The 21,890-nt window shown below is 44.4% G+C and overlaps 3 protein-coding genes across 4 annotated transcripts in view; 1 reads left to right on the top strand and 2 right to left on the bottom strand.

Annotated features, from left to right (window-relative positions):
- Window positions 1–51: 51 nt before the first annotated feature.
- On the bottom strand, window positions 52–5,428 carry bcas2.L (breast carcinoma amplified sequence 2 L homeolog; the record flags this gene model as incomplete). Its single annotated transcript, NM_001095483.1, is given in 7 exon segments — window positions 52–473; window positions 1,187–1,267; window positions 1,871–1,921; window positions 2,354–2,515; window positions 2,627–2,697; window positions 4,623–4,715; window positions 5,273–5,428. Coding segments are annotated over 7 exon segments (672 nt in total). The 3' UTR covers window positions 52–352.
- Window positions 5,429–5,536: 108 nt separating this feature from the next.
- On the top strand, window positions 5,537–10,779 carry elp6.L (elongator acetyltransferase complex subunit 6 L homeolog). The gene is given in 7 exon segments (NM_001096896.1): window positions 5,537–5,820; window positions 7,064–7,142; window positions 8,600–8,670; window positions 9,148–9,275; window positions 9,360–9,549; window positions 9,965–10,111; window positions 10,337–10,779. Coding segments are annotated over 7 exon segments (798 nt in total). The 5' UTR covers window positions 5,537–5,766; the 3' UTR covers window positions 10,466–10,779.
- A 1,507-nt stretch (window positions 10,780–12,286) lies between these two features.
- scap.L (SREBF chaperone L homeolog) overlaps window positions 12,287–21,890 on the bottom strand; it is a 52,442-nt gene continuing 42,838 nt past the window's right edge. For both annotated transcript variants that reach the window (XM_018267011.2, XM_018267012.2), the window contains exons 13-23: window positions 20,499–20,929; window positions 19,936–20,142; window positions 18,884–19,085; window positions 18,504–18,619; window positions 16,983–17,553; window positions 16,360–16,445; window positions 16,162–16,244; window positions 15,228–15,394; window positions 14,915–14,995; window positions 14,570–14,776; window positions 12,287–13,374 (exon numbers count right to left, since the gene is read on the bottom strand). In XM_018267011.2, the coding sequence (XP_018122500.1) occupies window positions 13,129–13,374; window positions 14,570–14,776; window positions 14,915–14,995; window positions 15,228–15,394; window positions 16,162–16,244; window positions 16,360–16,445; window positions 16,983–17,553; window positions 18,504–18,619; window positions 18,884–19,085; window positions 19,936–20,142; window positions 20,499–20,929 (2,397 nt within the window). In that variant the 3' untranslated portion in view covers window positions 12,287–13,128. The remainder of the gene's footprint in view (window positions 13,375–14,569; window positions 14,777–14,914; window positions 14,996–15,227; window positions 15,395–16,161; window positions 16,245–16,359; window positions 16,446–16,982; window positions 17,554–18,503; window positions 18,620–18,883; window positions 19,086–19,935; window positions 20,143–20,498; window positions 20,930–21,890) is intronic.

Raw genomic sequence — 21,890 nt, 5'->3', positions numbered from 1 at the left:
GCCTGTAATGCCTTTAAATTCTAACCCCCTGAGTTAAAGGTGAAAAAAACATTTCTGGAAAAAACTTTATTAACATTACAGTGAAAAAGCAACAAAAATCAGAATTTCATGATCTGTTTAACAAAACCCAGAATGTGGCAGGTATATAAACCAGTCGCTGGGCATTTGGGTGCAACAGACCAATCCCTGCGCCAATCAGAATACTGACAGAAAAGCACCAAGGCGAGTGCAGAGATTATTCCATGAACCAATCAGAAGTCCCAGCAGAACAGCTGCACCCAGAGCAACATGGCTTCTGTAGCTGAATCAACGTGGGGTTGTCCTGGAACCTCTAGTCCTTGGGGGAAAGGTCTTAATAATCTTGGATATTTTCCTTATTCTCTCCACTCTGCTCTTTCAGCTGATAGACTTCATTCTCCATTTGCACAATTGCTCTCTCAATCTCATAGTTTTTACTTACAAGGGACACCCACCTGCACCAGGTATAGAAAGCAAGTTAGGGACAGACAAAAATTAAAAACATTTAAAATACCAATTCTGTTACAGATAAATACTAGCTAACTTCACTATAGGTATCCCCTGTACTAAGCACAATTCAGCAGGAACAGCCCCTAAGTTTGCTCATAGTCTGTACAGAGAGATCCCATAAAACTATGGCAGCATAGGTATTCCCTGTACTAAGCACAATTCAGCAGGAACAGTCCCATAAGTTTACTCATAGTCTGTACAGAGAGATCCCATAAAACTATGGTAGCATAGGTATTCCCTGTACTAAGCACAATTCAGCAGGAACAGCCCCCCTAAGTTTGCTCATAGTCTGTACAGAGAGATCCCATAAAACTATGGCAGCATAGGTATTCCCTGTACTAAGCACAATTCAGCAGAAACAGACCCTAAGTTTGCTCATAGTCTGTACAGAGAGATCCCATAAAACTATGGCAGCATAGGTATTCCCTGTACTAAGCACAATTCAGCAGGAACAGTCCCATAAGAGATACCATAAAACTATGGCAGCATAGGTATTCCCTGTACTAAGCACAATTCAGCAGGAACAGTCCCTAAGTTTGCTCATAGTCTGTACAGAGAGATCCCATAAAATTATGACATATTGCCCTGTATAGCCCAGGAGAAATAAATTGATGTACAGAGGCAGTTGCAGTCACTGGAGATTACAAATATCACTTACGTTGACTCCATCTCTCTCAGTCGCCCACCCGCTGTAAGTTGGGAGTTCTTCCTCTGCCAGTTCAAGTCTTGAATCTTTTTTCTGGTCAGGCAATAGACAATATAGAGAGGGTGTTACAGAAGAAGTTTGCAACTGCTGGCACAATCCCAGATTGAAAAAAAATTGGGATATATTTCTTAAAATATTTTAAATGAATTTGAATTGTTTACGAGTAAGTAAATGAAAGCTTGCCCCTGTAATTACCCTGGAAGTGAGCGGGTTCTTTTTCCTATGGTCAGGCAGGGGTAGAAATTGACCAAAAACTCCCATCTGATAGATATAGGGGCAGATTTATTAAGGTTCCAGTTGTGTTTTCCACAAAAATTTGTTAATTTTTTTGATTAATTTTTGGGTTAAAAAAAAACAAAAACCTTTTTTCAAGATACTGTATATTATACCACGACCCTGGGTCGTAGAGCTTTGACTTGCTCCATCAAACGGATTTGCACTCTCTCTGCCCCACAGAGATCAATATACTGAGAAACTAAAAAATCAAAAAAAGATGTTCCAGTGATACCCTAGTCGGTGCCCATGTGAAACGGGTGCAGAGAAGAGCAGATCCCGTGTGTGTGTGTTTTTAGCTGGGGGGGGGGGGGATTACTCACACACAAGTAACTGTCACTAATAATTATAGCTTTGTCTCACCGTAACTTCTGAAGATCTTTCTGCGCACAGTCGATCATATGAACCAGGTTCCTAAGAGGGAACAGAAAATGCATGTGAGTTTAAGAGGCAATAGTACCAGGCCCGGGGGGAAGGAGGGCCCAGGCCCAGGCCCAGGGGGAAGGAGGGCCCAAGCCCAGGGGGAAGGAGGGCCCAAGCCCAGGGGGAAGGAGGGCCCAAGCCCAGGGGGAAGGAGGGCCCAGACCTGGGTACCTGGCAATGATGGCTCAGACCTGAGTATTGATGGCCCAGGCCAGATATCTGCAGCCCCAGCATGAAGACTGTATACACGTTACTGCTATAAGGAGCACAGGAGGGGTGGGAAGAAGCCGCTCACTGACAGACTGTATCACTGCAGGTAAATCCCATTCCCATGTGGCCCAAGAATTGTGCTGGGAGGTCACATGATATCACAGCAGGATGAGAAGTGAAACAGACACACTAATTAACATATTTCAGACTCACTCGTTATTGACTTTCCAGGCGTTGCAGCCGTGCTGGGACATGAGCTCCAAGTTCTCTATTCTGACGGCCTGGTGTTCCAGTTGGGCCATCGAATTATTGACACATTCCTGCCAAGCCGTGATGTCATTCCTCTGGCCGGATGAGGGGGCCGGTAACTCATACCTAGAAATGGAGAGAGGCTCAGAATGTTTCCAGCCATGGCCTTCAGACCCAGACATGTTCTGATACTGCACAGCTTGGTCCAGTAACCCATAGCAACCAGACACCACTCACCTCTTCATGCTGAGAAGCTCAAGGGGCTGGCGCGCCGAAAGTCTTTCAAACTCGTTCCTCATGATTTCAGTCTGTGAAGAAATGAAATGAGTTGCATGTAAACGCTCCTAGAAGAGATATATAGATATATAATACACAAAAGCCATGAATATCCTGTAAATTATATCCTTATAAACGGTGAGTAGTGATCTCATCAGTTATAAACGGTGAGTTCTGATGTCATTTCTGTCACATGACTAACTAAAATTTGTGTATTATAATAAATAAAGTACCCCCTCTTGTAAAATATGAGGATATTAGAAGTTACCTCGGAGTTCCATGACCTGTATAAAAACACTCGGCCTTCGGCCTCGTACTTTTATATGGTCATGAAACTCCTCGGTAACTAATAATATCCTTATATTTTACAAGAGGGGGTACTTTATTCACTATATATATGGGTGTGTGTGTTGGGGACTATGAGCAACTTGACCAACAGTACCAACTAGTTAAACGGACAGTTGATCTTTCATGACTTTAAGTCACCCTCAAAAGAAAAAAAGTGCCTAAGAAAAGAAAATACGATTCTAAACAACTTTACAATATACATTAATTATAAATTAAAGCTATTTGTAAAAACAATTGCTATTGAAAGCAGCATTTGCTAAAAGGGGTTGTTCATCTTTAAATTAACTGTTTGTATGATGTAGAGAGGGATATTCTGAAACTATTTCCAATCGTTTATTTTTTATTATCATTGTAGGGTTTGAGTGATTTAGCAGCTCTCCAGTTTACAATTTCAGCCATCTGGTTACTAGGGTCTACATTCCCCTAGCAACCATGCATTGATTTGAATAAGAGACAGGAATATGAATAGGAGAGGCCTGAATAGAAAGATGAGTAATAAACAATAACAATAACAATAAATGTATAGCCTTACAGAGCATTTGTTTTTTAGATGGGGTCAGTGACCCCCATTTGAAAGCTAGAAAAACTCTGATGAAAAGGGTAAATAATTAAAACACTACAAAAAATAAATAATGAAGACCAATTGAAACGTTGCTTAGAATTGGCCATTCTAGAACATACAAAAAGTTAACTTAAAGGTGAACCACCCCTTTAATTCCTGGTTGTTACTTTTTAGGCTCAGGGCACATGGTCAGATTCAGGGAGATTAGTCACCCGGCGACAAATCTCCTTTTCTTTGGGGCGACAATCTCTCCGAACTGCCTCCCCGCTGGCTAAAGTGTAAATCACCAGCGGGATGGCACTCGGCACAATTCGTTTTCCGAAGTTGCCTGACGAGGAAACTTCGGAAAATGAATGGAGGGAAAGCTGCAGGAAAAGCAGGAGACCCGCGACCCCACATACCCGCACCTGAAAAGCCTACCCTCATTCCACAGGGTCCCAGCTTTTTTTGCGGGTACCCGGCCCGCTGCAGGACTCTACTATAGAAGCCGCGGGTGTGATGGAGAAGCTCCAGTTTTGAGCTCACACAGTCCCACATAGAGAGGCTGCATTGTCTCTATACAGTGACTTAAGATGGCCATAGACGCACAGATCATATTGTATGAATCGAGGATTCGTACGATTTTCGGATTGTGTATGGAGAGTGCCGACATCTTTCTTCCGGCGGAGATCGGTCGTTTGGTTGATCGGACAGGTTTGATTTTGACCTGACCGATCCCGTCAGAGCCAATTGCACATTGTAATCGGATCGTTCGGCCATACGTTCAGATTACCCCGATATAGCCATGCTCGTTAATGAAATATCAGGGAAAGATTCGCTCGTTTGCCGATGTAGCCAAACAAGCGGATCTTTGCGTCTCTGGCCACCTTTAGGTCCAGTATTTTCCCTAAAACAGACTCCACAGATTATACATTGGGTTTAACTTCCCCTTACATCACTAATGTCTCACGCAGGCAAGTCCACTTGGTTGGGCAAAGAGAAAGGAGAGTGAATGGAGCAGATGAGCAGCACAAAACTCCTCCCCAGGAAGTTAAAAGAAGTCTGTACCTCAAATGCGGAATAGTCTGGGGTGGGCAAATAACTCAGGTAGTTCTTCGTAGGTCGATATCTTCTCGTCTCCTCCTCCACTAAAGCTGCAGCCTGGAAAACAAAGAGCAGAGGAGTTATTTACAGAGCGAGTCTAAATCAGACATGTGACACAGGAGTTGACCAATCAGTGAGCCCGGGCCTGAATTTCCCATCATTGTGCTGACAAACCACATGACTGAGTGGCACATGCTGAACCGTGAAGCTGACAATCTACAGGGACATTAATGAGCGGGAAACAGAACAGACCACAAGAGAAGTGCTGAGTGCAAGTCATATGGCAGCTCCATTGCTCTGTGGCTGATAATAAAGGGAATATATTGGTTATTTATTATACAGTTTCCCGTTGATCTGGTGCAACGTGTAGTTCAGCCCTGAGACTGAGGCAGATTTATATACAGGGCAGAGCCACATATAAACCTTTATTTATTGTTCAACTACAACTCCCACATCACATGGACAGGGGCAGTTTTACTGCTACAGGAGGACAAATACTGTTTATACTGAATTATCTGCATATTATTACCTCACACACACACCCCGGGCCCTGCTGAAATCCCAACCCCGGGGCCACTGGCAGTTCTCACTCACTCACTCACTCACTCACTCACCGCTTCCCGCACTCCCGGGGCGTCATATCCCTGATCATAATAAGGCAGCGCGTCCACAACAACATCCCCCGCCACCAGGCTGGTCCCCGCCATCTTTGCTCTCAGGAAGTCACCGCTTCACCGGAAGTAAATTGACTCTGCCGACTTCCGCCGCCGCTCTCATTCCGACAGGCTCAGTGTTTAACGCGTTGCTATTGGCTGATCTAAACGGTCCGTTCATTGGTTTGCTCCTCGTCCAATTGATCTTATAGAATTTGGAAAGGACTTCCGCCAACCTAAACATGGCTGTCAGAGGCGGCTAATTTTGTAGTGTCAGTCTTATATGTCTGTAGTTACATTCGCACGTTTAATGGTGAGTCAGTGCGTCTAATATTGTCTCACTTCCCTAACGGAACAAGTCAAAGGCCCAGAGCGACCGCCAATTGCACAATCTCCATGACAAACACGTGTGCGGGGGCTCCGAGCGTCTAATTGAGCTGCAGAGAGACGAGAACATGTTCCCAGAGCTCAACAGCCTGTTGGGAGTCACTACTGATACCCTGACACTGGTGAGACCCCCTGTGTTATCCCTCCCCCCACTCACCCCAACATCCCTCCTCACCCCAACATCCCTCCTCCCCCTCACCCCAACATCCCTCCTCCCTCACCCCAACATCCCTCCTCCCCCTCACCCCAACATCCCTCCTCCCCCTCACCCCAACATCTCTCCTCCCCCTCACCCCAACATCCCTCCTCCCCTCACCCCAACATCCCTCCTCCCCCTCACCCCAACATCCCTCCTCCCCCTCACCCCAACATCCCTCCTCCCCCTCACCCCAACATCTCTCCTCCCCCTCACCCCACATCTCTCCTCCCCCTCACCCCAACATCTCTCCTCCCACTCACCCCAACAACCCTCCTCCTCACCCCAACATCTCTCCTCCCCCTCACCCCAACATCTCTCCTCCTCCTCCTCCCACTCACCCCAACAACCCTCCTCCTCCCTCACCCCAACATCTCTCCTCCCCTCACCCCAACATCTCTCCTCCCCCTCACCCCAACATCTCTCCTCCCCCTCACCCCAACATCTCTCCTCCCCCTCACCCCAACATCTCTCCTCCCCCTCACCCCAACATCTCTCCTCCCACTCACCCCAACAACCCTCCTCCTCACCCCAACATCTCTCCTCCTCCTCCCCCTCACCCCAACATCTCTCCTCCTCCTCCTCACCCCAACATCTCTCCTCCCACTCACCCCAACAACCCTCCTCCTCCCACTCACCCCAACATCTCTCCTCCCACTCACTCCAACATCTCTCCTCCCACTCACCCCAACATCTCTCCTCCCACTCACCCCAACATCTCTCCTCCCACTCATCCCAATATCTCTCCTCCCACTCACCCCATCTCTCCACCTCCTCCCACTCACCCCAACAACCCTCCTCCTCCCACTCACCCCAACATTTCTCCTCCCACTCACCCCAACATTTCTCCTCCCACTCACCCCAACATTTCTCCTCCCCCTCACCCCAACATCCCTCCTCCCCCTCACCCCAACATCCCTCCTCCTCCTCACCCCAACAACCCTCCTCCCACTCACCCCAACAACCCTCCTACTCCTCCCACTGACCCCAAGTCCCCAACATCCCTCCTCCTCTCACCTTGGGAGATTGGGCCTCAGTCCAGACCTGCAGGGAGGCTCCTATAATATAATTGTCGTATTCTGTTTCTTCTCTGAACTGAATCAATGAAACAGGATTTTTGTTAAATGTTGCAGTTTGCCTAATTTTATTTCATCTTTATTATACATCAGGGTAAATTTACTCTCCTCTGTGACTCTAATACAGACGGAAGCTTCCTTGTCCATCACTTCCTGTCCTACTACCTGAGAGGTAAGTACAATCCCACTCTTACTACCACTAGTCTTAACTGTTACTATCATGTAACTTGTCTCAGAATATCACTCGCTACAACCGGTTTTTATTTTTTTGTGGTTTTTGAGACATTAAGCTTTTCATTCAGCAGCTTCTCCAGTTTGCAGTATCAAAAACAATCTGGTTGCTAGCGTCCAATTTACTATAGCAACCAGGCTTTGCTGGAATATGAATAGGAGAGGCCTCAATAGAAAGAGGAGTAATAAAAAGTACCAATAACAATATATTTGTAGCCTTACAGAGCATTTGTTTTTTAAATGGGGTCAGTGACCCCCATTTGATAGCTGGAAAGTCAGACAAATAATTCAAAAATTCTAAAAAGGAAAAAATGAAGACCAATTGAAAAGTTGCTTAGAATTGGCCATTATATAACATACTAAAAGTTAACTTAAAGGTGAACCACCCCTTCAAATGGTCCTGTTTCCAGTTGACTCCAGGCTTAAAGGGGTTGTTCACCCTCCAAACACTTTTTCCAGTTCATTTGTCATCTGACTGTTCCCCAGAAATAGACTTTTTTCAATTACTTTCCATTATTTATTTATTTTTACAGTTTTTCCAGAATCTAAGTTTAAAGTTGAATGTTCGTGTCTGAGTCTGACAGCTCAGTAATTCGGGAGCAGATTCTGTTACAATTTTACAACAATTAGTTGATCCATTTCTCAGCAGCATCTCTGGAGTATCAGTAACTATTGTATCAATTCTAACAGCTGCCTTGGGGACAATGATAAGAAATGTATCAATTAGAACACTTAAAGAGTCGGCGACCCCCACAGAGCTGCTTTAGGGTCAGGGCACATGCTCAGATTCGGGGAGATGAGTCACCCGGCAACAAATCTCCACTTCTTCGGGGCGACTAAACTCCCCGCACTGCCTCCCCCTGGCTAGAATGTAAATTGGCGACAGGATGGCACTCTGTGTGCTTCATTTTCTGAAGTTTCCTCGTGAGGCGACTCCGGGAAACGAAACGCCCGTCGACAAATCTCCTTTTCTTCAGGTGACAAATCTCCCCGAATTGCCTTCCAGCCGGCTAGAATGTAAATTGTCGGTGGGGAGAAAAGTCGCCACGAAGAAGAGGAGATTTGTCGCCAGGCGATTAATCTCTCCGAATCTGAGCATGTGCCCTGACCCTAAAGCAGGGCTGCCTGGGAAATCCATGGGTAGAGTCCATAGAATTCCCCTTTGCTATTGTATGTATATATGTATTTGAAAGCGTTGAAAGAAGAAGGCAAATAATTTAAAACTATAAAAAAAAGGTCAGTTCATAACATACTAAGAGTTAACTTAAGGGTGAAGCACCCTGCTAAGGCACTTGAGTGATTGCATGAGATTGTGAGCTCATTGGTTCCTCCCTGTAATGAGAGTGACATTGTGTAATTGTTATACATGTGAGACCCTTGTGTTGTTCTGTTTTACAGCGGGGTGCCGGGTTTGCTTTGTGGCCCTTGTGCAGTCGTTCAGTCACTACAACATTGTGGCCCAGAAGCTGGTAAGTGTCTCCTATTTACTGACAATACGGGGGGTTATTCTGCTTCAGCTTTAGGCCAATATTGTCATTTCTGAGCCACTTCCTGAACCAGAGTTTTGTGCTACAATTCCTTGTTTCCCCATAAGCGGCTGTAGCCCAAGATATAGTTCTAATTAAAGATGCACAGAATCCAGGATTTAGCCTTTTTCAGATTTGGCCGAATACTTCTGCCTGGCCGAACCCTCATTTGCATATTCAAATTAGGGGCAGGGAGGGAACTCACATGACTTTTTGTCACAAAACAAGGAAGTAAAAATTGTTTTCCCCTTCCCACCGATTCGGTTTGGTTTTCGGCCAAATCTTTTGCAAAGGATTTGGGGGTTCAGCCGAATCCAAAATAGTGGATTCAGTGCATCCCTAGTTCTAATCATGCTGGGTGCTACTAGGGTGCCAATTAGTGCTGCTGCAGGTACTGATGTTCCCCATTTCACCCCGCAGGGCGTTAACCTGAGTTCGGCTAAGGATGAGGGGCAGCTGGTGTTCCTGGAAGGACTAAAATCTTACACAGATTTGCTTTTTGGGGACAAGTCGGAGGCAGAAGAAACCAACCCACTCTGTTTCCTAAGGTACAATCTGCAGTTCCGCAGTGCAGAGAGATAATGCTCCGTATCTGATACACGGATTATTATATTATTATTATTATTACACAGGGCAGGATCAGACCTGAGACCTTTATACAGCTTTGTGAGTGCTGCGCTGGCTCCATCTGCTGGTCAGTCGTGGAAGTGTCCTGTGCTGATCCTGGATGATCTCAGTGTGCTGCTCAGTTTGGGGGTGACCTCTCTGCAGGTGCTGGACTTCATGCATTACTGTAGAGCCACTGTCTGCACTCAGTACAAGGTGGGTGATATAGGGGGCACGGCCATGTGCTTCCCCACAATATCTTGTGCTTGTCCCCTGGAGATAAAACAAGTGCTATCTTCTGTTGCTTTTTGGGGGAGAACTTTGTGAGTTATTTGATTTTGTGGTTGGTGCATAATACTTTCGCTTTCATACAGGATAAGGCTACACAAGGATCTGGTGCTTTGGAGACTTAGATTTCTACTGTCAGGGAACCCCAGTACCTATTGGCTGATACGGAAACCCTGTGCCTAAAATATATCATTCCTGTCTTTGTCTGATCCCATCAGTCCACCCCTAGGCCAACAATATCCCTCAAACAGGCATTGCTCTTCCTCTCCATCTGGTTACCCTATTAGATTTCAGTGTCACATGATTAGACTGTGTGATTAACCCTTTCCCCCATGTTTCCCAGGGCAATGTCCTGTGCTTGGTGCATGGAGCGGAGGAGTCGGGGGATGAGGAGAATGAGTTAGTGCTGAGATCTCTGTCCCACCAGAGCCATCTGATTCTGCAGGCAGAGGGTTTGAGCACGGGATTCTGTAAGGATGTGCATGGGCAGGTGAGTGTCTGTATAAATGACAGTAATAATGGTACTGGCATGTGCTGAAAGGAATGGTGTGAGGGAAGGGTTAAAGTGAGACATTCTTCTCTTCTAGCCGAGCCCATGGGCTAACGATTCATTTCTGTGTAGGGACAACTCATGCCCATTGGGATTCTCTGCCCTTTCATATGAACGTTAGTAGATTCTTATGGTTAATAGAATTTTTCTTTTGCCTCGTTGCAGCTGAAGATCATCAGGGGGGCCGTGTCCAGTGGGAAACGGGGGAAAAACCAGCCGGAAATCTATCAGTACAAGATCCAGGACAAACATGTCGCGTTCTTTGCCAGAGGTCTGTCTGCGGCTGTGCTTTAACTCTATAGACAAAGTGCTCCCCCTGCTGGTGTCTCTTTGTAATAACACTGCAGGGATAAATACGTTTAGAGACTGTTGGACAACTCCCTGCAATTTACATGTATGTGTCCTGCTTCTATTGACTGTACAGACAGCTGTCCAACTGCCACACAATACAGACAGTTGTCTGCCTGCAGGAGCAGGGAAAATAAATCTGCTTGGACTAGTGATTTACCTGTCAAGTGTAGATGGTAACACAAGTCTTATTTTATTTTTTTAAAGTGCCATTATACACCCTTCCTAGAAGTGAGCACAATAAATAGGACTTTCCTATTCTTTCCTCCCCCTACTGTAAATAAGGATATTAGAAGTAACTGAGGGGTTGTTCTGTGACCATATAAAGACACAAGGCTGAGTTATACAGGGAACTCTTGAGTATCACTCATGTATTATAAGGGATAATGTACCCCCTACTGTAAATGATAAGGATATTAGAAGTCACTGAGGGGTTGTTCTGTGACCATATAAAGGCACAAGGCTGCAGGCTGAGTTATACAGGGAACTCTGAGTATCACTCATGTATTATAAGGGATAATGTACCCCCTACTGTAAATGATAAGGATATTAGAAGTCACTGAGGGGTTGTTCTGTGACCATATAAAGGCACAAGGCTGCAGGCTGAGTTATACAGGGAACTCTGAGTATCACTCATGTATTATAAGGGATAATGTACCCCCTACTGTAAATGATAAGGATATTAGAAGTCACTGAGGGTTGTTCTGTGACCATATAAAGGCACAAGGCTGCAGGCTGAGTTATACAGGGAACTCTGAGTATCACTCATGTATTATAAGGGATAATGTACCCCCATACTGTAAATGATAAGGATATTAGAAGTCACTGAGGGGTTGTTCTGTGACCATATAAAGACACAAGGCTGCAGGCTGAGTTATACAGGGAACTCTGAGTATCACTCATGTATTATAAGGGATAATGTACCCCCTACTGTAAATGATAAGGATATTAGAAGTCACTAAGGGGTTGTTCTGAGACCATATAAAGACACAAGGCTGAGTTATTAGACATCACCCTCCAACTTTAAGACACAGACTGAGCAATGGATTATCAGGTAGAATTCTTTTATGTAAGAAAAGAGAAGAGATTAAAAAAAATTCCAAAAAAACAAAACGGACATAGAAACCAAGAGCGCAAATGTACAATTAACGGTTTAAAGCTCTATAAAGAATAAGATCTACATCAAAATAAATTATAACCTTTACCAAAAATATTCTTTTATATACCGTGACACGTTCGAGTCAACACAGCAGGCTGCTTCCTTTCATGTCATGTGACTGACGCTGTTCCATGCGGGGGAAGGCGTGGTCTTACTCTTGAGCCCCTCCCATAACCAAATGAGTGCCAGCAAACTATTTAGGAGGGGGGTGATTCTTTCACTTCTTCATCCCATACCATGTGACACAAACTGAATAGGAAGGAGGGGGTAACAAATAGTTTATATGAGATGCTCCTCATCTCAAGGTCTGTGTTGTATTGATTTAGTCAGATCATGTGACGTTCATAAGTGGGAGGAGCCAGTATATTCCAAGCTGCAGGGTTGGTTATACACTGAGTGTATCAGCTCTGATCCCCTGTTCCTAATCCTATAGGACATTTACATTGTACAGGTATGGGATTCGTCATCCAGAAAGCTCCGAATTACAGAAAGTCTGTCTCCCATAGACTCCATTTTATCCAAATAAACCAAAATGATTTCCCTTTTCTCTGTAATAATAAAACAGTAGCTTGTACTTGATCCCAACTAAGATATAAGTAATTCTTATTTATTTAATGTTTACGTGATTTTCTAGTAGACTTAAGGTATGAAGATCCAAATTACTGAAAGATCTGTTATACGGAAAACCCCAGGTCCCGAGCATTGTGGATAACAGGTCCCATACCTGTATAAGGCAGCTGTGAATATCAGGGAGTGGAATGGAAACACTGCAGCAGTTTTATTCCCCAACAGGAATTTGATTTGAGTCAAACACCCTACACCCCACCTGCAAGGAAGGACCCCACTGCCTGTGCTGTAACATGACAAGTTACCCTAAACTGCCTGTGCAGCCCCTCCCTCTGCCTGTGCAGCCCCTCCCACTGCCTGTACAGCCCCTCCCTCTGCCTGTACAGCCCCTCCCTCTGCCTGTACAGCCCCTCCCTCTGCCTGTACAGCCCCTCCTTCTGCCTGTACAGCTCCTCCCTCTTGGCCACCCCTATAATGATATAAATAAAGCATAGGGTCGTCCCACCTAACGGCTAAACTACAACTCCCAGCATCCCCCCAACAGCTGTTCAATCACATTCAACTGGCCGGAGACTGGACAACCCTAATAACAGAATGCATTCCCTCTAGGGCTTGGAAACCCATGGATGACAATGAAGTGCTACTGATTCATTACGAATCTTTTGGTCTTGTATTTCCGGAGGTACACTACCAACCTGCGGCTGCTTTGGAGGAAACATAAAACAGGATCCAAATCAGAGCTGAAATAAAGGAGACAGGTTGGTAGTGTACCAGGTATACTGTAGAATTCCATTGGAATATATTATATGCAACAAACAGCCTGCGTCACAGTAACTGCAAGGGTTAAACCTAAGCGTGAGCTGTAGGTCCCAGTCCACCCGTCTCAGTCGAGCTTCTCCAGCACAGAGGGGACGTACACCAGGCTCAGCTCACTGCCAAAGTCACACACTATAGCCGAATTGTCCAACACTAGAATCTGACGCGCCGGCTGCACCTCGTCGCACTTCCCCAGATAAACCGTCTGCAATAGGTCCCCATAACCAACGTCCCAGAAAGACACACAACCCAGTCCTCCTGTAACGAGGAGGTTGTCTGAGATGAGCCCCAAGCTGGAACCACAGCCCAAATCCTACAGAGATGGAAGAGACAATGAGAGGACGTCACAATTACGCTACTGAGCTAAGCAAAAGGGAGACAAGGGCTTTAACACATATGGGCAGATTTATCAAGGGACACTGGCCCTTTAAGAACTCGAATTTGACTATTTGCCACCTAAAACCTGGCGAATTGCTGTTTTAGTCAATGGGAGACATCCAGGGTAGAGACCTGCAACGGGTCGGGTACCCGTGGGTTACCCGCAAAAAAAGTGCACCCTGCAGAATGAGGGGAGGATTTTCAGGTGCGGGTATAGATGCGGGTCATGGGTCTGGTTGCGGGTCTAATCGAAATTTCTTATATTATGTACTATTGTCTATATTTTACTTATTTTAAAGTTTTAGAAAACTTGCTTCTGTCCCTGCCCACTTTTGATAATGTCACTTCCAGGTTTGCAGCACCATCACTTCCTGTTTGATGGTGGTTGGCGGGTTGCGGATAAGGCAGTTGCGGGTCCGGGTCGAGTAGTGGATCAATTTGCTGCCATCCTGACATTCGGAGAAAAAACTTGAATCGAGTTTTTAAAACTCAATTTGATTCTAATTCAAGTCGAGTATTCGGTTCAATCCCATTCACCCGAGTTTAGAAAATAAATTTTTTTTTATTACATTTCGATTGGTCAAATTTCGAGTTTATGGGAGTTAAAAAAAAAAAAAACTCCCATGAATTTGAAATTCAAACCTTGATAACTCTGCCCCATAAACTCGAAATTCGACCAATCAAAATTTATTATTAAAATCTAATTTTCGATATTAGAATTGAATCGAATTCAATTTGAGTTTTAAAAACTCGATTTGACCGTAATTTTTCAGGTTTTAGGTGGCAAATAGTTCTTAAAGGGCCAGAGTCTGATAAATCAAATTTGAATAACTCCCTAGTCAAATTTGACAGTTTTGGCCATAAAAAAAACTTTGAATTTTGGATTTGACTTTTGATAAATCTGCCCCTTACAGAAAGCAGTGTGTTTGCGCAATAGCGCCCTCTAGAGGCCAATATTCTATGAATCGCTTACACAATGTCTATCAACGCAATTAGACAATCCTCTAACTGACTTCTGGGCCAATAGCTTGCATATAAAGGCAGGAAGAGGAGGGGTTATGTAATTTAGGGGTTGCTTTAAGTATGGCCGTCTCTACACACAAAGGATACTTGGTTGGGGAGGAGCTTACCTGCTGGATGGAGTAGAGTTTAATCGCTGTGCTTCTGTCCCATATGCTGATGACATCATCCAGCCCACTGCTGATTACACAGGAAGCAGTGCAAAGCAAAGACGTGACATCACCGCGGTGCCCGAACATGTGACTGACCCTGCTTCCTGTTAACACATCCCACAGACAGATTGCTCCATCCTGGCCCCCGCTGGCCAGAACCATTGTCTGCAGATGGAAAAATCAATACACAAAGCTCAGTTTGTAGCTTGAAATATTTATATGTTTTGTTTTTGCCCATAATCAGCCAAAGCTATAGGCTCTAGGAGTGACCAGAGCAAAACAATGAGTCCCGGTGCAACTTACCTCATCGATATAAATGGCTGTGATGCCGCCTGAGTGTCCCTGCAGAGTGAAGAGGCAGCAGGCATCCTCCAGGCGATATATCTGCACAGAACACAGACCCAAAGTCACCTTGACTAAACCTGTTCAGGTCAATAAATCATTGGACTTGAGACAGACACACACACACACACACACACACACAAATTCTGATTTAGGAGACCAACACAAAGCAATTGCAGGGAGTTCTGACCCAGTTTCAGCTAGAGTCGCTGCCCTGTACTGATTACCTATGACATTCCCACTGGCAGAGTAGAACAAATGTTTCTACACTCACTCTCACTGTGTGGTCCTGACTCCCCGTCACTAGCCGGCCTGCTGCTGCTTTCAGGGCAGTGATTGGCTTCTGATGGGCACAGGCCACTGTATGGGTCCGCTGGCAGCCAATGACGTCATCACTACTGTACAGTGGGGAGCTGGGGACATTGCTTCTGTTTGGGGCACCTGCAGTATAGAAAAGACCAGGTTACATGCATTGACTGTGAATGGAAACCACCCCCATGTTTTACATTGAATTCCTTAAAGGATAAGTAAACCTTTAAAATAAGTGAATGTAAAACTGATGAGTGGGCTATTCTAAGCCTTTTTGTAATTTACATTCATTATTTATTTTGTTTTTATTCCAAGAGATTAAGGGATACATGTACTGTTAATATGAATGAATTTTGTTCCAACAGCGCCACCTGCTGGTCAGTTTTCCACCAGTCTGACCAGCAAGTAGTCAAGGAAGTTGTTAGGAGAGAGAAAGAGGCTGATGTTCTTCTGCTTAGGAATAAAATTAGAAACCTTTCCCACAAGCTGGGAAATTTACAATATGTCTAGCCCCATGTCAGATTTCTAAATTGAATATAAAAAAAATCTGTTTGCTCTTTTGAGAAATGGATTTCAGTGCAGAATTCTGCTGGAGCAGCTTTATTAACTGATGTATTTTGAAAAAAAACAAAACATTTTTCCTATGACAGTATCTCTTTAACATGTAGGCATCAAGGTAATGCTGTATCAATCAGTACCAGGCTCTGTCCCATAAAGACAGAAGTCCACAAAAGTAAATACAAAGGGGGACTGGATTTGCTAGCCTAGCACTTATTTTCCCATCTCTGTCATCAAGTTAGTATTACAAAGTTTGCTTTTAGGCAGGACAAAGCATGTAAACTCCCATAGTATTCTCACTATATATAGGATCCAAGGAGGAAGACACATTTATTTCTTACCTCTAAATTGTAGCTGGCTGGAGGATTTTTGGGAATCTAGACAATAAAAATCCAGGGAGCCATTGAGCCTCGCTACCACAACCCTTAGAAACACAAAAAAGAACAAACATTAAGACTCCCTTCTCCATGCAGAGCAATCACGAAGTCAAATCGATTGACCCTGTGCACACGCATGATTTTATTTCATTTATGTCTCACCTGTGATTGAGGAACACTAGAGCAGTGATGCCGCTCTGCCCATCGCAGTTACTGCAGCGGAGACTTCCTTCAATGGCGTCCCAAACCTATGGAGAACATGCATTGGGATGTGATTAATGCAACACAGCTTTTATAGACAGAGACAGAAAGGCTACTAAGTGCTAACTGCAACAGTACAAGAGAAAAGATCGAGGCACTGGAATATGGAGGCAGAGAGACAGGCACTGGGTTTTGGGGCAGGATGAGGCACATATAGAACAGAAGAAGAGGAAGACACTAGTAGATTTAGAAGCACGCAGACAACTAGAGACTACATGTTTGCAGCTATATTGTGCTTAGTACAGTGAAGTACATATATATATATATTTATATAACAAGACGAGTATCCGCACTCCGAAGCTAAATAACCTTTTTATATATAATTGGGTCGCACTTGTACGTAGACGAATCTTCGACCAGCACATCCTTAAAAAATCGTTGCATCATTATTTTTGATACATCGCATAGGTATCCAACGTTTCGGTCCTCATTGGGACCTTTCTCGAGGAAATGCCATTGTATTATCCATGAGTAAGGTCCGAATGAGGAAATATATATATGGCCACAGTATAGGTTGTACTTACTTCTAAGTTACCATTACTCCTCCCAACTACTATCAAGTTTCCCTGCAGGCCTAGGCTCCAAACTGAGCTCTCAAAAGAATCAGTCCAACTTGGGGTCGGCGAAGAGGTCCCATTACAATAACCAGTAGTCTCTTCCACAGAGCTTTTCCTTCTGGCACAACTGCCATCCACGCAGCCCCCAGGCGATCGGCTCCGCCTCCCTGAAGAGAGCTGGCAATGTCCGTAAGGAGCCGGGGAGAAGACAAGAGGGAAGCTGCCAAAACTGGAGGCTTCATGCTCCTCATACACTTTCTGTACCAGGCTGCTAAAGTCATAACCTATGGTAGGGGATTCCTGTTTGATGCAGCTCAGCCGATGCCTGGTCCCGGACTCCTCGTTCACAGGTTGCTCAGAGAAGTTAGTATCAATCAGACTGGTTAAATCTGGCTGGTCAGAGAAGAGAGGAGGGTGCAGTGTTCTCATCTTTAGGTGGTAACAATTTTCCAGAGAATCCTCAGGATTGTACTTGCACTCAGGGGTCGGCTCCCAATTATCCTGATACTCGAACACCCCACTGCTCTCCCTGCGCAAACTGAAGCAAAGACAGGAATACAGGATTTGACTGATGAGAGAGTGAGGAGTAATGAAACAATCTAATATCTGAATAAAACCTGATTAATGTGACACTGGGGATGCACAGAATCCATTGGGTTTGGACTTGGCCGAATACCAAAAACTAATTTGCACTTTCAAATTCTGTCACATGATCTTAAGTATTGGGTCTGGTTATGGCACACGCAGTGTTTTTACCATCTCTGCCCTATGGAGGCCAGTCTCCGGCTGTCACTGCTCTTCATACAAGTACAAGTTCCGTGGTGGGCAATTATAGTGGTGACAGGCAGAACTCACTCAACCAGGTTGCTTGTCATTGGAACACATAACCCATTTAAGGAATTGTTCAGTATAAAAATAAAAACTAGGTAAATAAATAGGCTGTGCAAAATAAAAAAAATGTTTCTCATAAAGTTATTTAGCCAAAAATATAATGTATAAAGGCTGGAGTGACTGGATGTGTAACATAATAGCCAGAACACTACTTCCTACTTTTCAGCTCTCTTGCTTTCCACTGATTGGTTACCAGGCAGTAACGAATCAGTGACTTGAGGGGAGGGGGCAAATGGGTCATAACTGTTGCTTTTGAATCTGAGCTGAATGCTGAGGATCAATTACAAACTCATTGAACATTTATGTCCCATGTGGCCCCCCCTTATAGTCACTGACTAACTCAGAGTTAGAGAGCTGAAAAGCAGGAAGTAGTGTTCTGGCTATTATGTTACACATCCACTCACTCCAGCCTTTATACATTACATTTTTGCCTAACTAACTATATTAGAAACATTTCTTATTTTGCACAGCCTATCTATTTACCCCGTTTTTATTTGTACACTGAACTGTAAGATTACCCCTGTGCCATATAAAACAAATGAATACCTGGCACATTCCTATGACACAACGCTAGACACAACAGGTACAAGACCTCACCTTGGTTTGGGAATGATTGTTAGGCAGTCTCCACTCTGAGCGTCCCACACGCGGATCTGTCCAGCCAAGCAGCAACTCACCAGCAGCATCTTATCACTGGCCAGACACTCAATGTCCTGCAGGGCACACAAAGGGTACGAGCAGAGTAGTATCAATCAAACCACTACTAGTAATTGCACTGTGTGTCTGGCTGAGGCACTGGTTAGTGGATTGGTGCCTGGATATCACTGTACATTGCAGTACATATTACCCTCCTATTTGTGTCTGTAAATTACACACCAAGGGCATGGCCATGAGTGTATGAGGATTTTTTTATTCTCCTCCCACCCAGGGCTGATATAGCACAAATACACTGAGATTTGGAAACCAGAGCCACATACCATATGGTGCCCTCTCAGCACAAGGGGCACAATCTCTGTCTCAGGGGGAGAATAACCGTAGTCGTCACAAGGCAGATCCCCCTTTTTCCTGCGGCCGTGGGACACTCCATTCTGTCCGTAATTCTTCGGGCACAGGAGTCGGTAAAGAAGGAAGAAAAACAACACCAGGAAAATTCCAGAGGCCAAACCTAAGGCAGCGACCCTAAGGAGACAAAGCAAGAGATGTATCTGGGTCAGTTCTGAACAGCCACTCCAAAACCAGGAAACAGAGCAAATACACAAAGCTGATTAAAGGGGTGGTCAGTGCCACCATTTTGGAACCGGTGAGCTAATGGGAAGTAATAATGCAGATAGGGCTGCTTTCAGTCATGTCTAGAGTCTTTGCAGCAATACTGTATTCCCAGGACTTAAAGGATAAGTTAACCTTAAAAATAAGTGAACGTAAAATAGATGAGGGGCTATTCTAAACACTTTTACAATATACATTATATCAAGATATTAAGGGATACATGTACTGTTAATATGAATTAATTTTGTTACAACAGCACCACCTGCTGGTCAGTTTCCCACCAGTCTGACCAGCAAGTAGTCAAGGAAGTTGTCAGGAGAAAGAAAGAGTCTGCTCTGATGTTCTTTTATTAGGAAAGTTTTGAGAAAGGTTTTTCATTTTTTTTCCTAAGCAGAAGAACATCAGAGCAGCCTCTTTCTTTCTCCTGACAACTTTCGTGACTACTTGCTGGTCAGACTGGTGAGAAAATGACCAGCAGGTGGCGCTGTTGTAACAAAATTCATTCATATTAACAGCACATGTATCCCTTAATATCTTGGAATTAAAAAAAAATGTATAGCAAAGTGCTTAGAATAGCACCCTCATCAATTTTACATTTACTTATTTTTAAGGTTTATTTATCCTTTAAGCGAAGAGTTGTAACTCCATGTGCCACCATGTGTAATCTATTCATAAATATGCATAAGAAGGCTGCAATAGGGGAACATAAAATATTTAGAAAAGTGGGAGTGGCAAATGTCAGAAACATCCCAGCAGTTCTTACTTGTACAAGGTGACATCTGCCGGCATCTGATTTTTGGTTGGCTGTTCAGCTCCTTTGGCTTCTATTCGAGCCCAGGCTTCTTCTGGCTTCCCTTCCCGTTGCAGATAAGGGTGCGAGTGCTGAGCTTCCTGTGGGTGCCTTGCTTCAGACACCTCCTGTGGTGTCAGGTACAGGGTGACGGGAATCATGGGCAGGATGCTGATGTACCTAGTTGATAAATACATTTCTAGATGAGATTGTAGGTTTAGGAACCTCCATCTGAGCCTCATTACAGATTAGAAGAAACCCTATAGCATTCTACAGTAGAATGGAACAGAACAGGGCCTGTGTATTGTAAACAAGGAAGACCTTTAATTGATACATCTAATGCACAGGGAATACACAACAAGAATTATTACCTGTTACTTTGCATATTTAAATTAAAGCATGAGTGAGAGCTGCCATATTTATGGCCTTCATGTCACACAGACATATTGTTTCTGGCATTGGACCTGCAATAAGGTATAACTGGCTATACTAAAACTTTATTGTGGTTCAGACTTCTACAAGTAGTGGTCCCTTACTTTTTGGCCAGAGTGATATTGTAGTAACTGAAGAGGGTCGGCCAATGTCTGAATGACAGCTTCCTCCAAGTCTCCTCATCTTCAGGCCCCCAGGTGACCTGTGTGTGAGCTTTGACCTCTCTACTCGCATCTCTCTCTCTGCTCTTGTCTTCAGGGTGACTCTCATCCCAAACCCTGGAGCCTCCTCTGAGAGAATCAATCACCTCCTTATGGTCTCTTTGTGATTGGTTTTCCAGCAGCTGGGAGGAGCCTGTAGGGAAGACAGCTGAGAGGGGGCCCTGTGGGTTGGATGCCGGCAGCACTGGTACAGGAATAGGAGGCATGACTGCTCCTCCCAGGGGGCTCTGCTCTGTCACCTGAACTGTTAAGTAATTTCGCAGCCCAGCGGGGTCAGTGTATACAAGGATCCCAATCCAGACCACTGTCCCAGCCTGTAGAGTAAACAGGAAAACATAAATTGGATGTGACAGAGAACGGGCCACTGCCCTGTGTGATAACAGTACATCCTCCTGCCTGTGAGTCACTAATAAAGTATAAAACAAAAGAACATTAAAGCAAACAAAGTTCTGTCTTGCATAAAAAAAGGACATTAACTCAAGGGATGAAAACATAATTATGTCTCTTTACAGGTCCCTGGTGAGGCCTCATCTGGAGTATGGGGGCAGTTTTGGACTCCAGTCCTTAAGAGGGATATAAATGAGCTGGAGAGAGTGCAGAGACTAAGTGCAACTAAACTGGTTAGAGGGAGGGAAGAGTTAAATTATGAGGGGAGACTGACAAGGTTGGGGTTGTTTTCTCTGGAAAAAAGGCGCTTGTGAGGGGACATGATTAGACTTTACAAGTACATTAGAGGACATTATAGACAAATAGCAGGGGACCTTTTTACCCATAAAGAGAATCACGTACCAGAGGCCTCCCCTTCAGACTAGAAGAAAAGAAGTTTCATTTAAAGGAACAGAGTAGGGGGTTCATCACAGTGAGGACAGTGAGGTTGGGGAATGCACTGCCGGGTGATGATTCAGTTAATGACTATAAGAGGGACTTGGATGATTTCTTGGACAGACATAATACAAAGGCTATTGTGATACTAAACTCTATAGTTAGTATAGATATGGGGATATATCATTTATGTGACAGTAGGGAGGGGTGTGTATGGATACTGGGTTTCATTTGAACAGGGTTGAACTTGATGGACTGTCTTTTTTCAACTGATTAAACTATGTAACATTTTAGGCTATTGGTCTCCTTTCACGAGAAGATGAAAAATGCAGAGGATTCCATACTAAGAAGTGAATACAGTACATGAGATGCTGGTGTGCTCCAGTTCTGGGCAAAGTTCAGACCTTGGATTCATACCAGTGATAGCTCTTTATCAATGTGTCCTTCATGGAG

Source organism: Xenopus laevis, chromosome 6L (genome assembly GCF_017654675.1).
Source record: "Xenopus laevis strain J_2021 chromosome 6L, Xenopus_laevis_v10.1, whole genome shotgun sequence".
Classification (NCBI taxonomy): domain Eukaryota; kingdom Metazoa; phylum Chordata; class Amphibia; order Anura; family Pipidae; genus Xenopus; species Xenopus laevis.
This window is presented reverse-complemented; position numbering and strand designations above follow the sequence as displayed.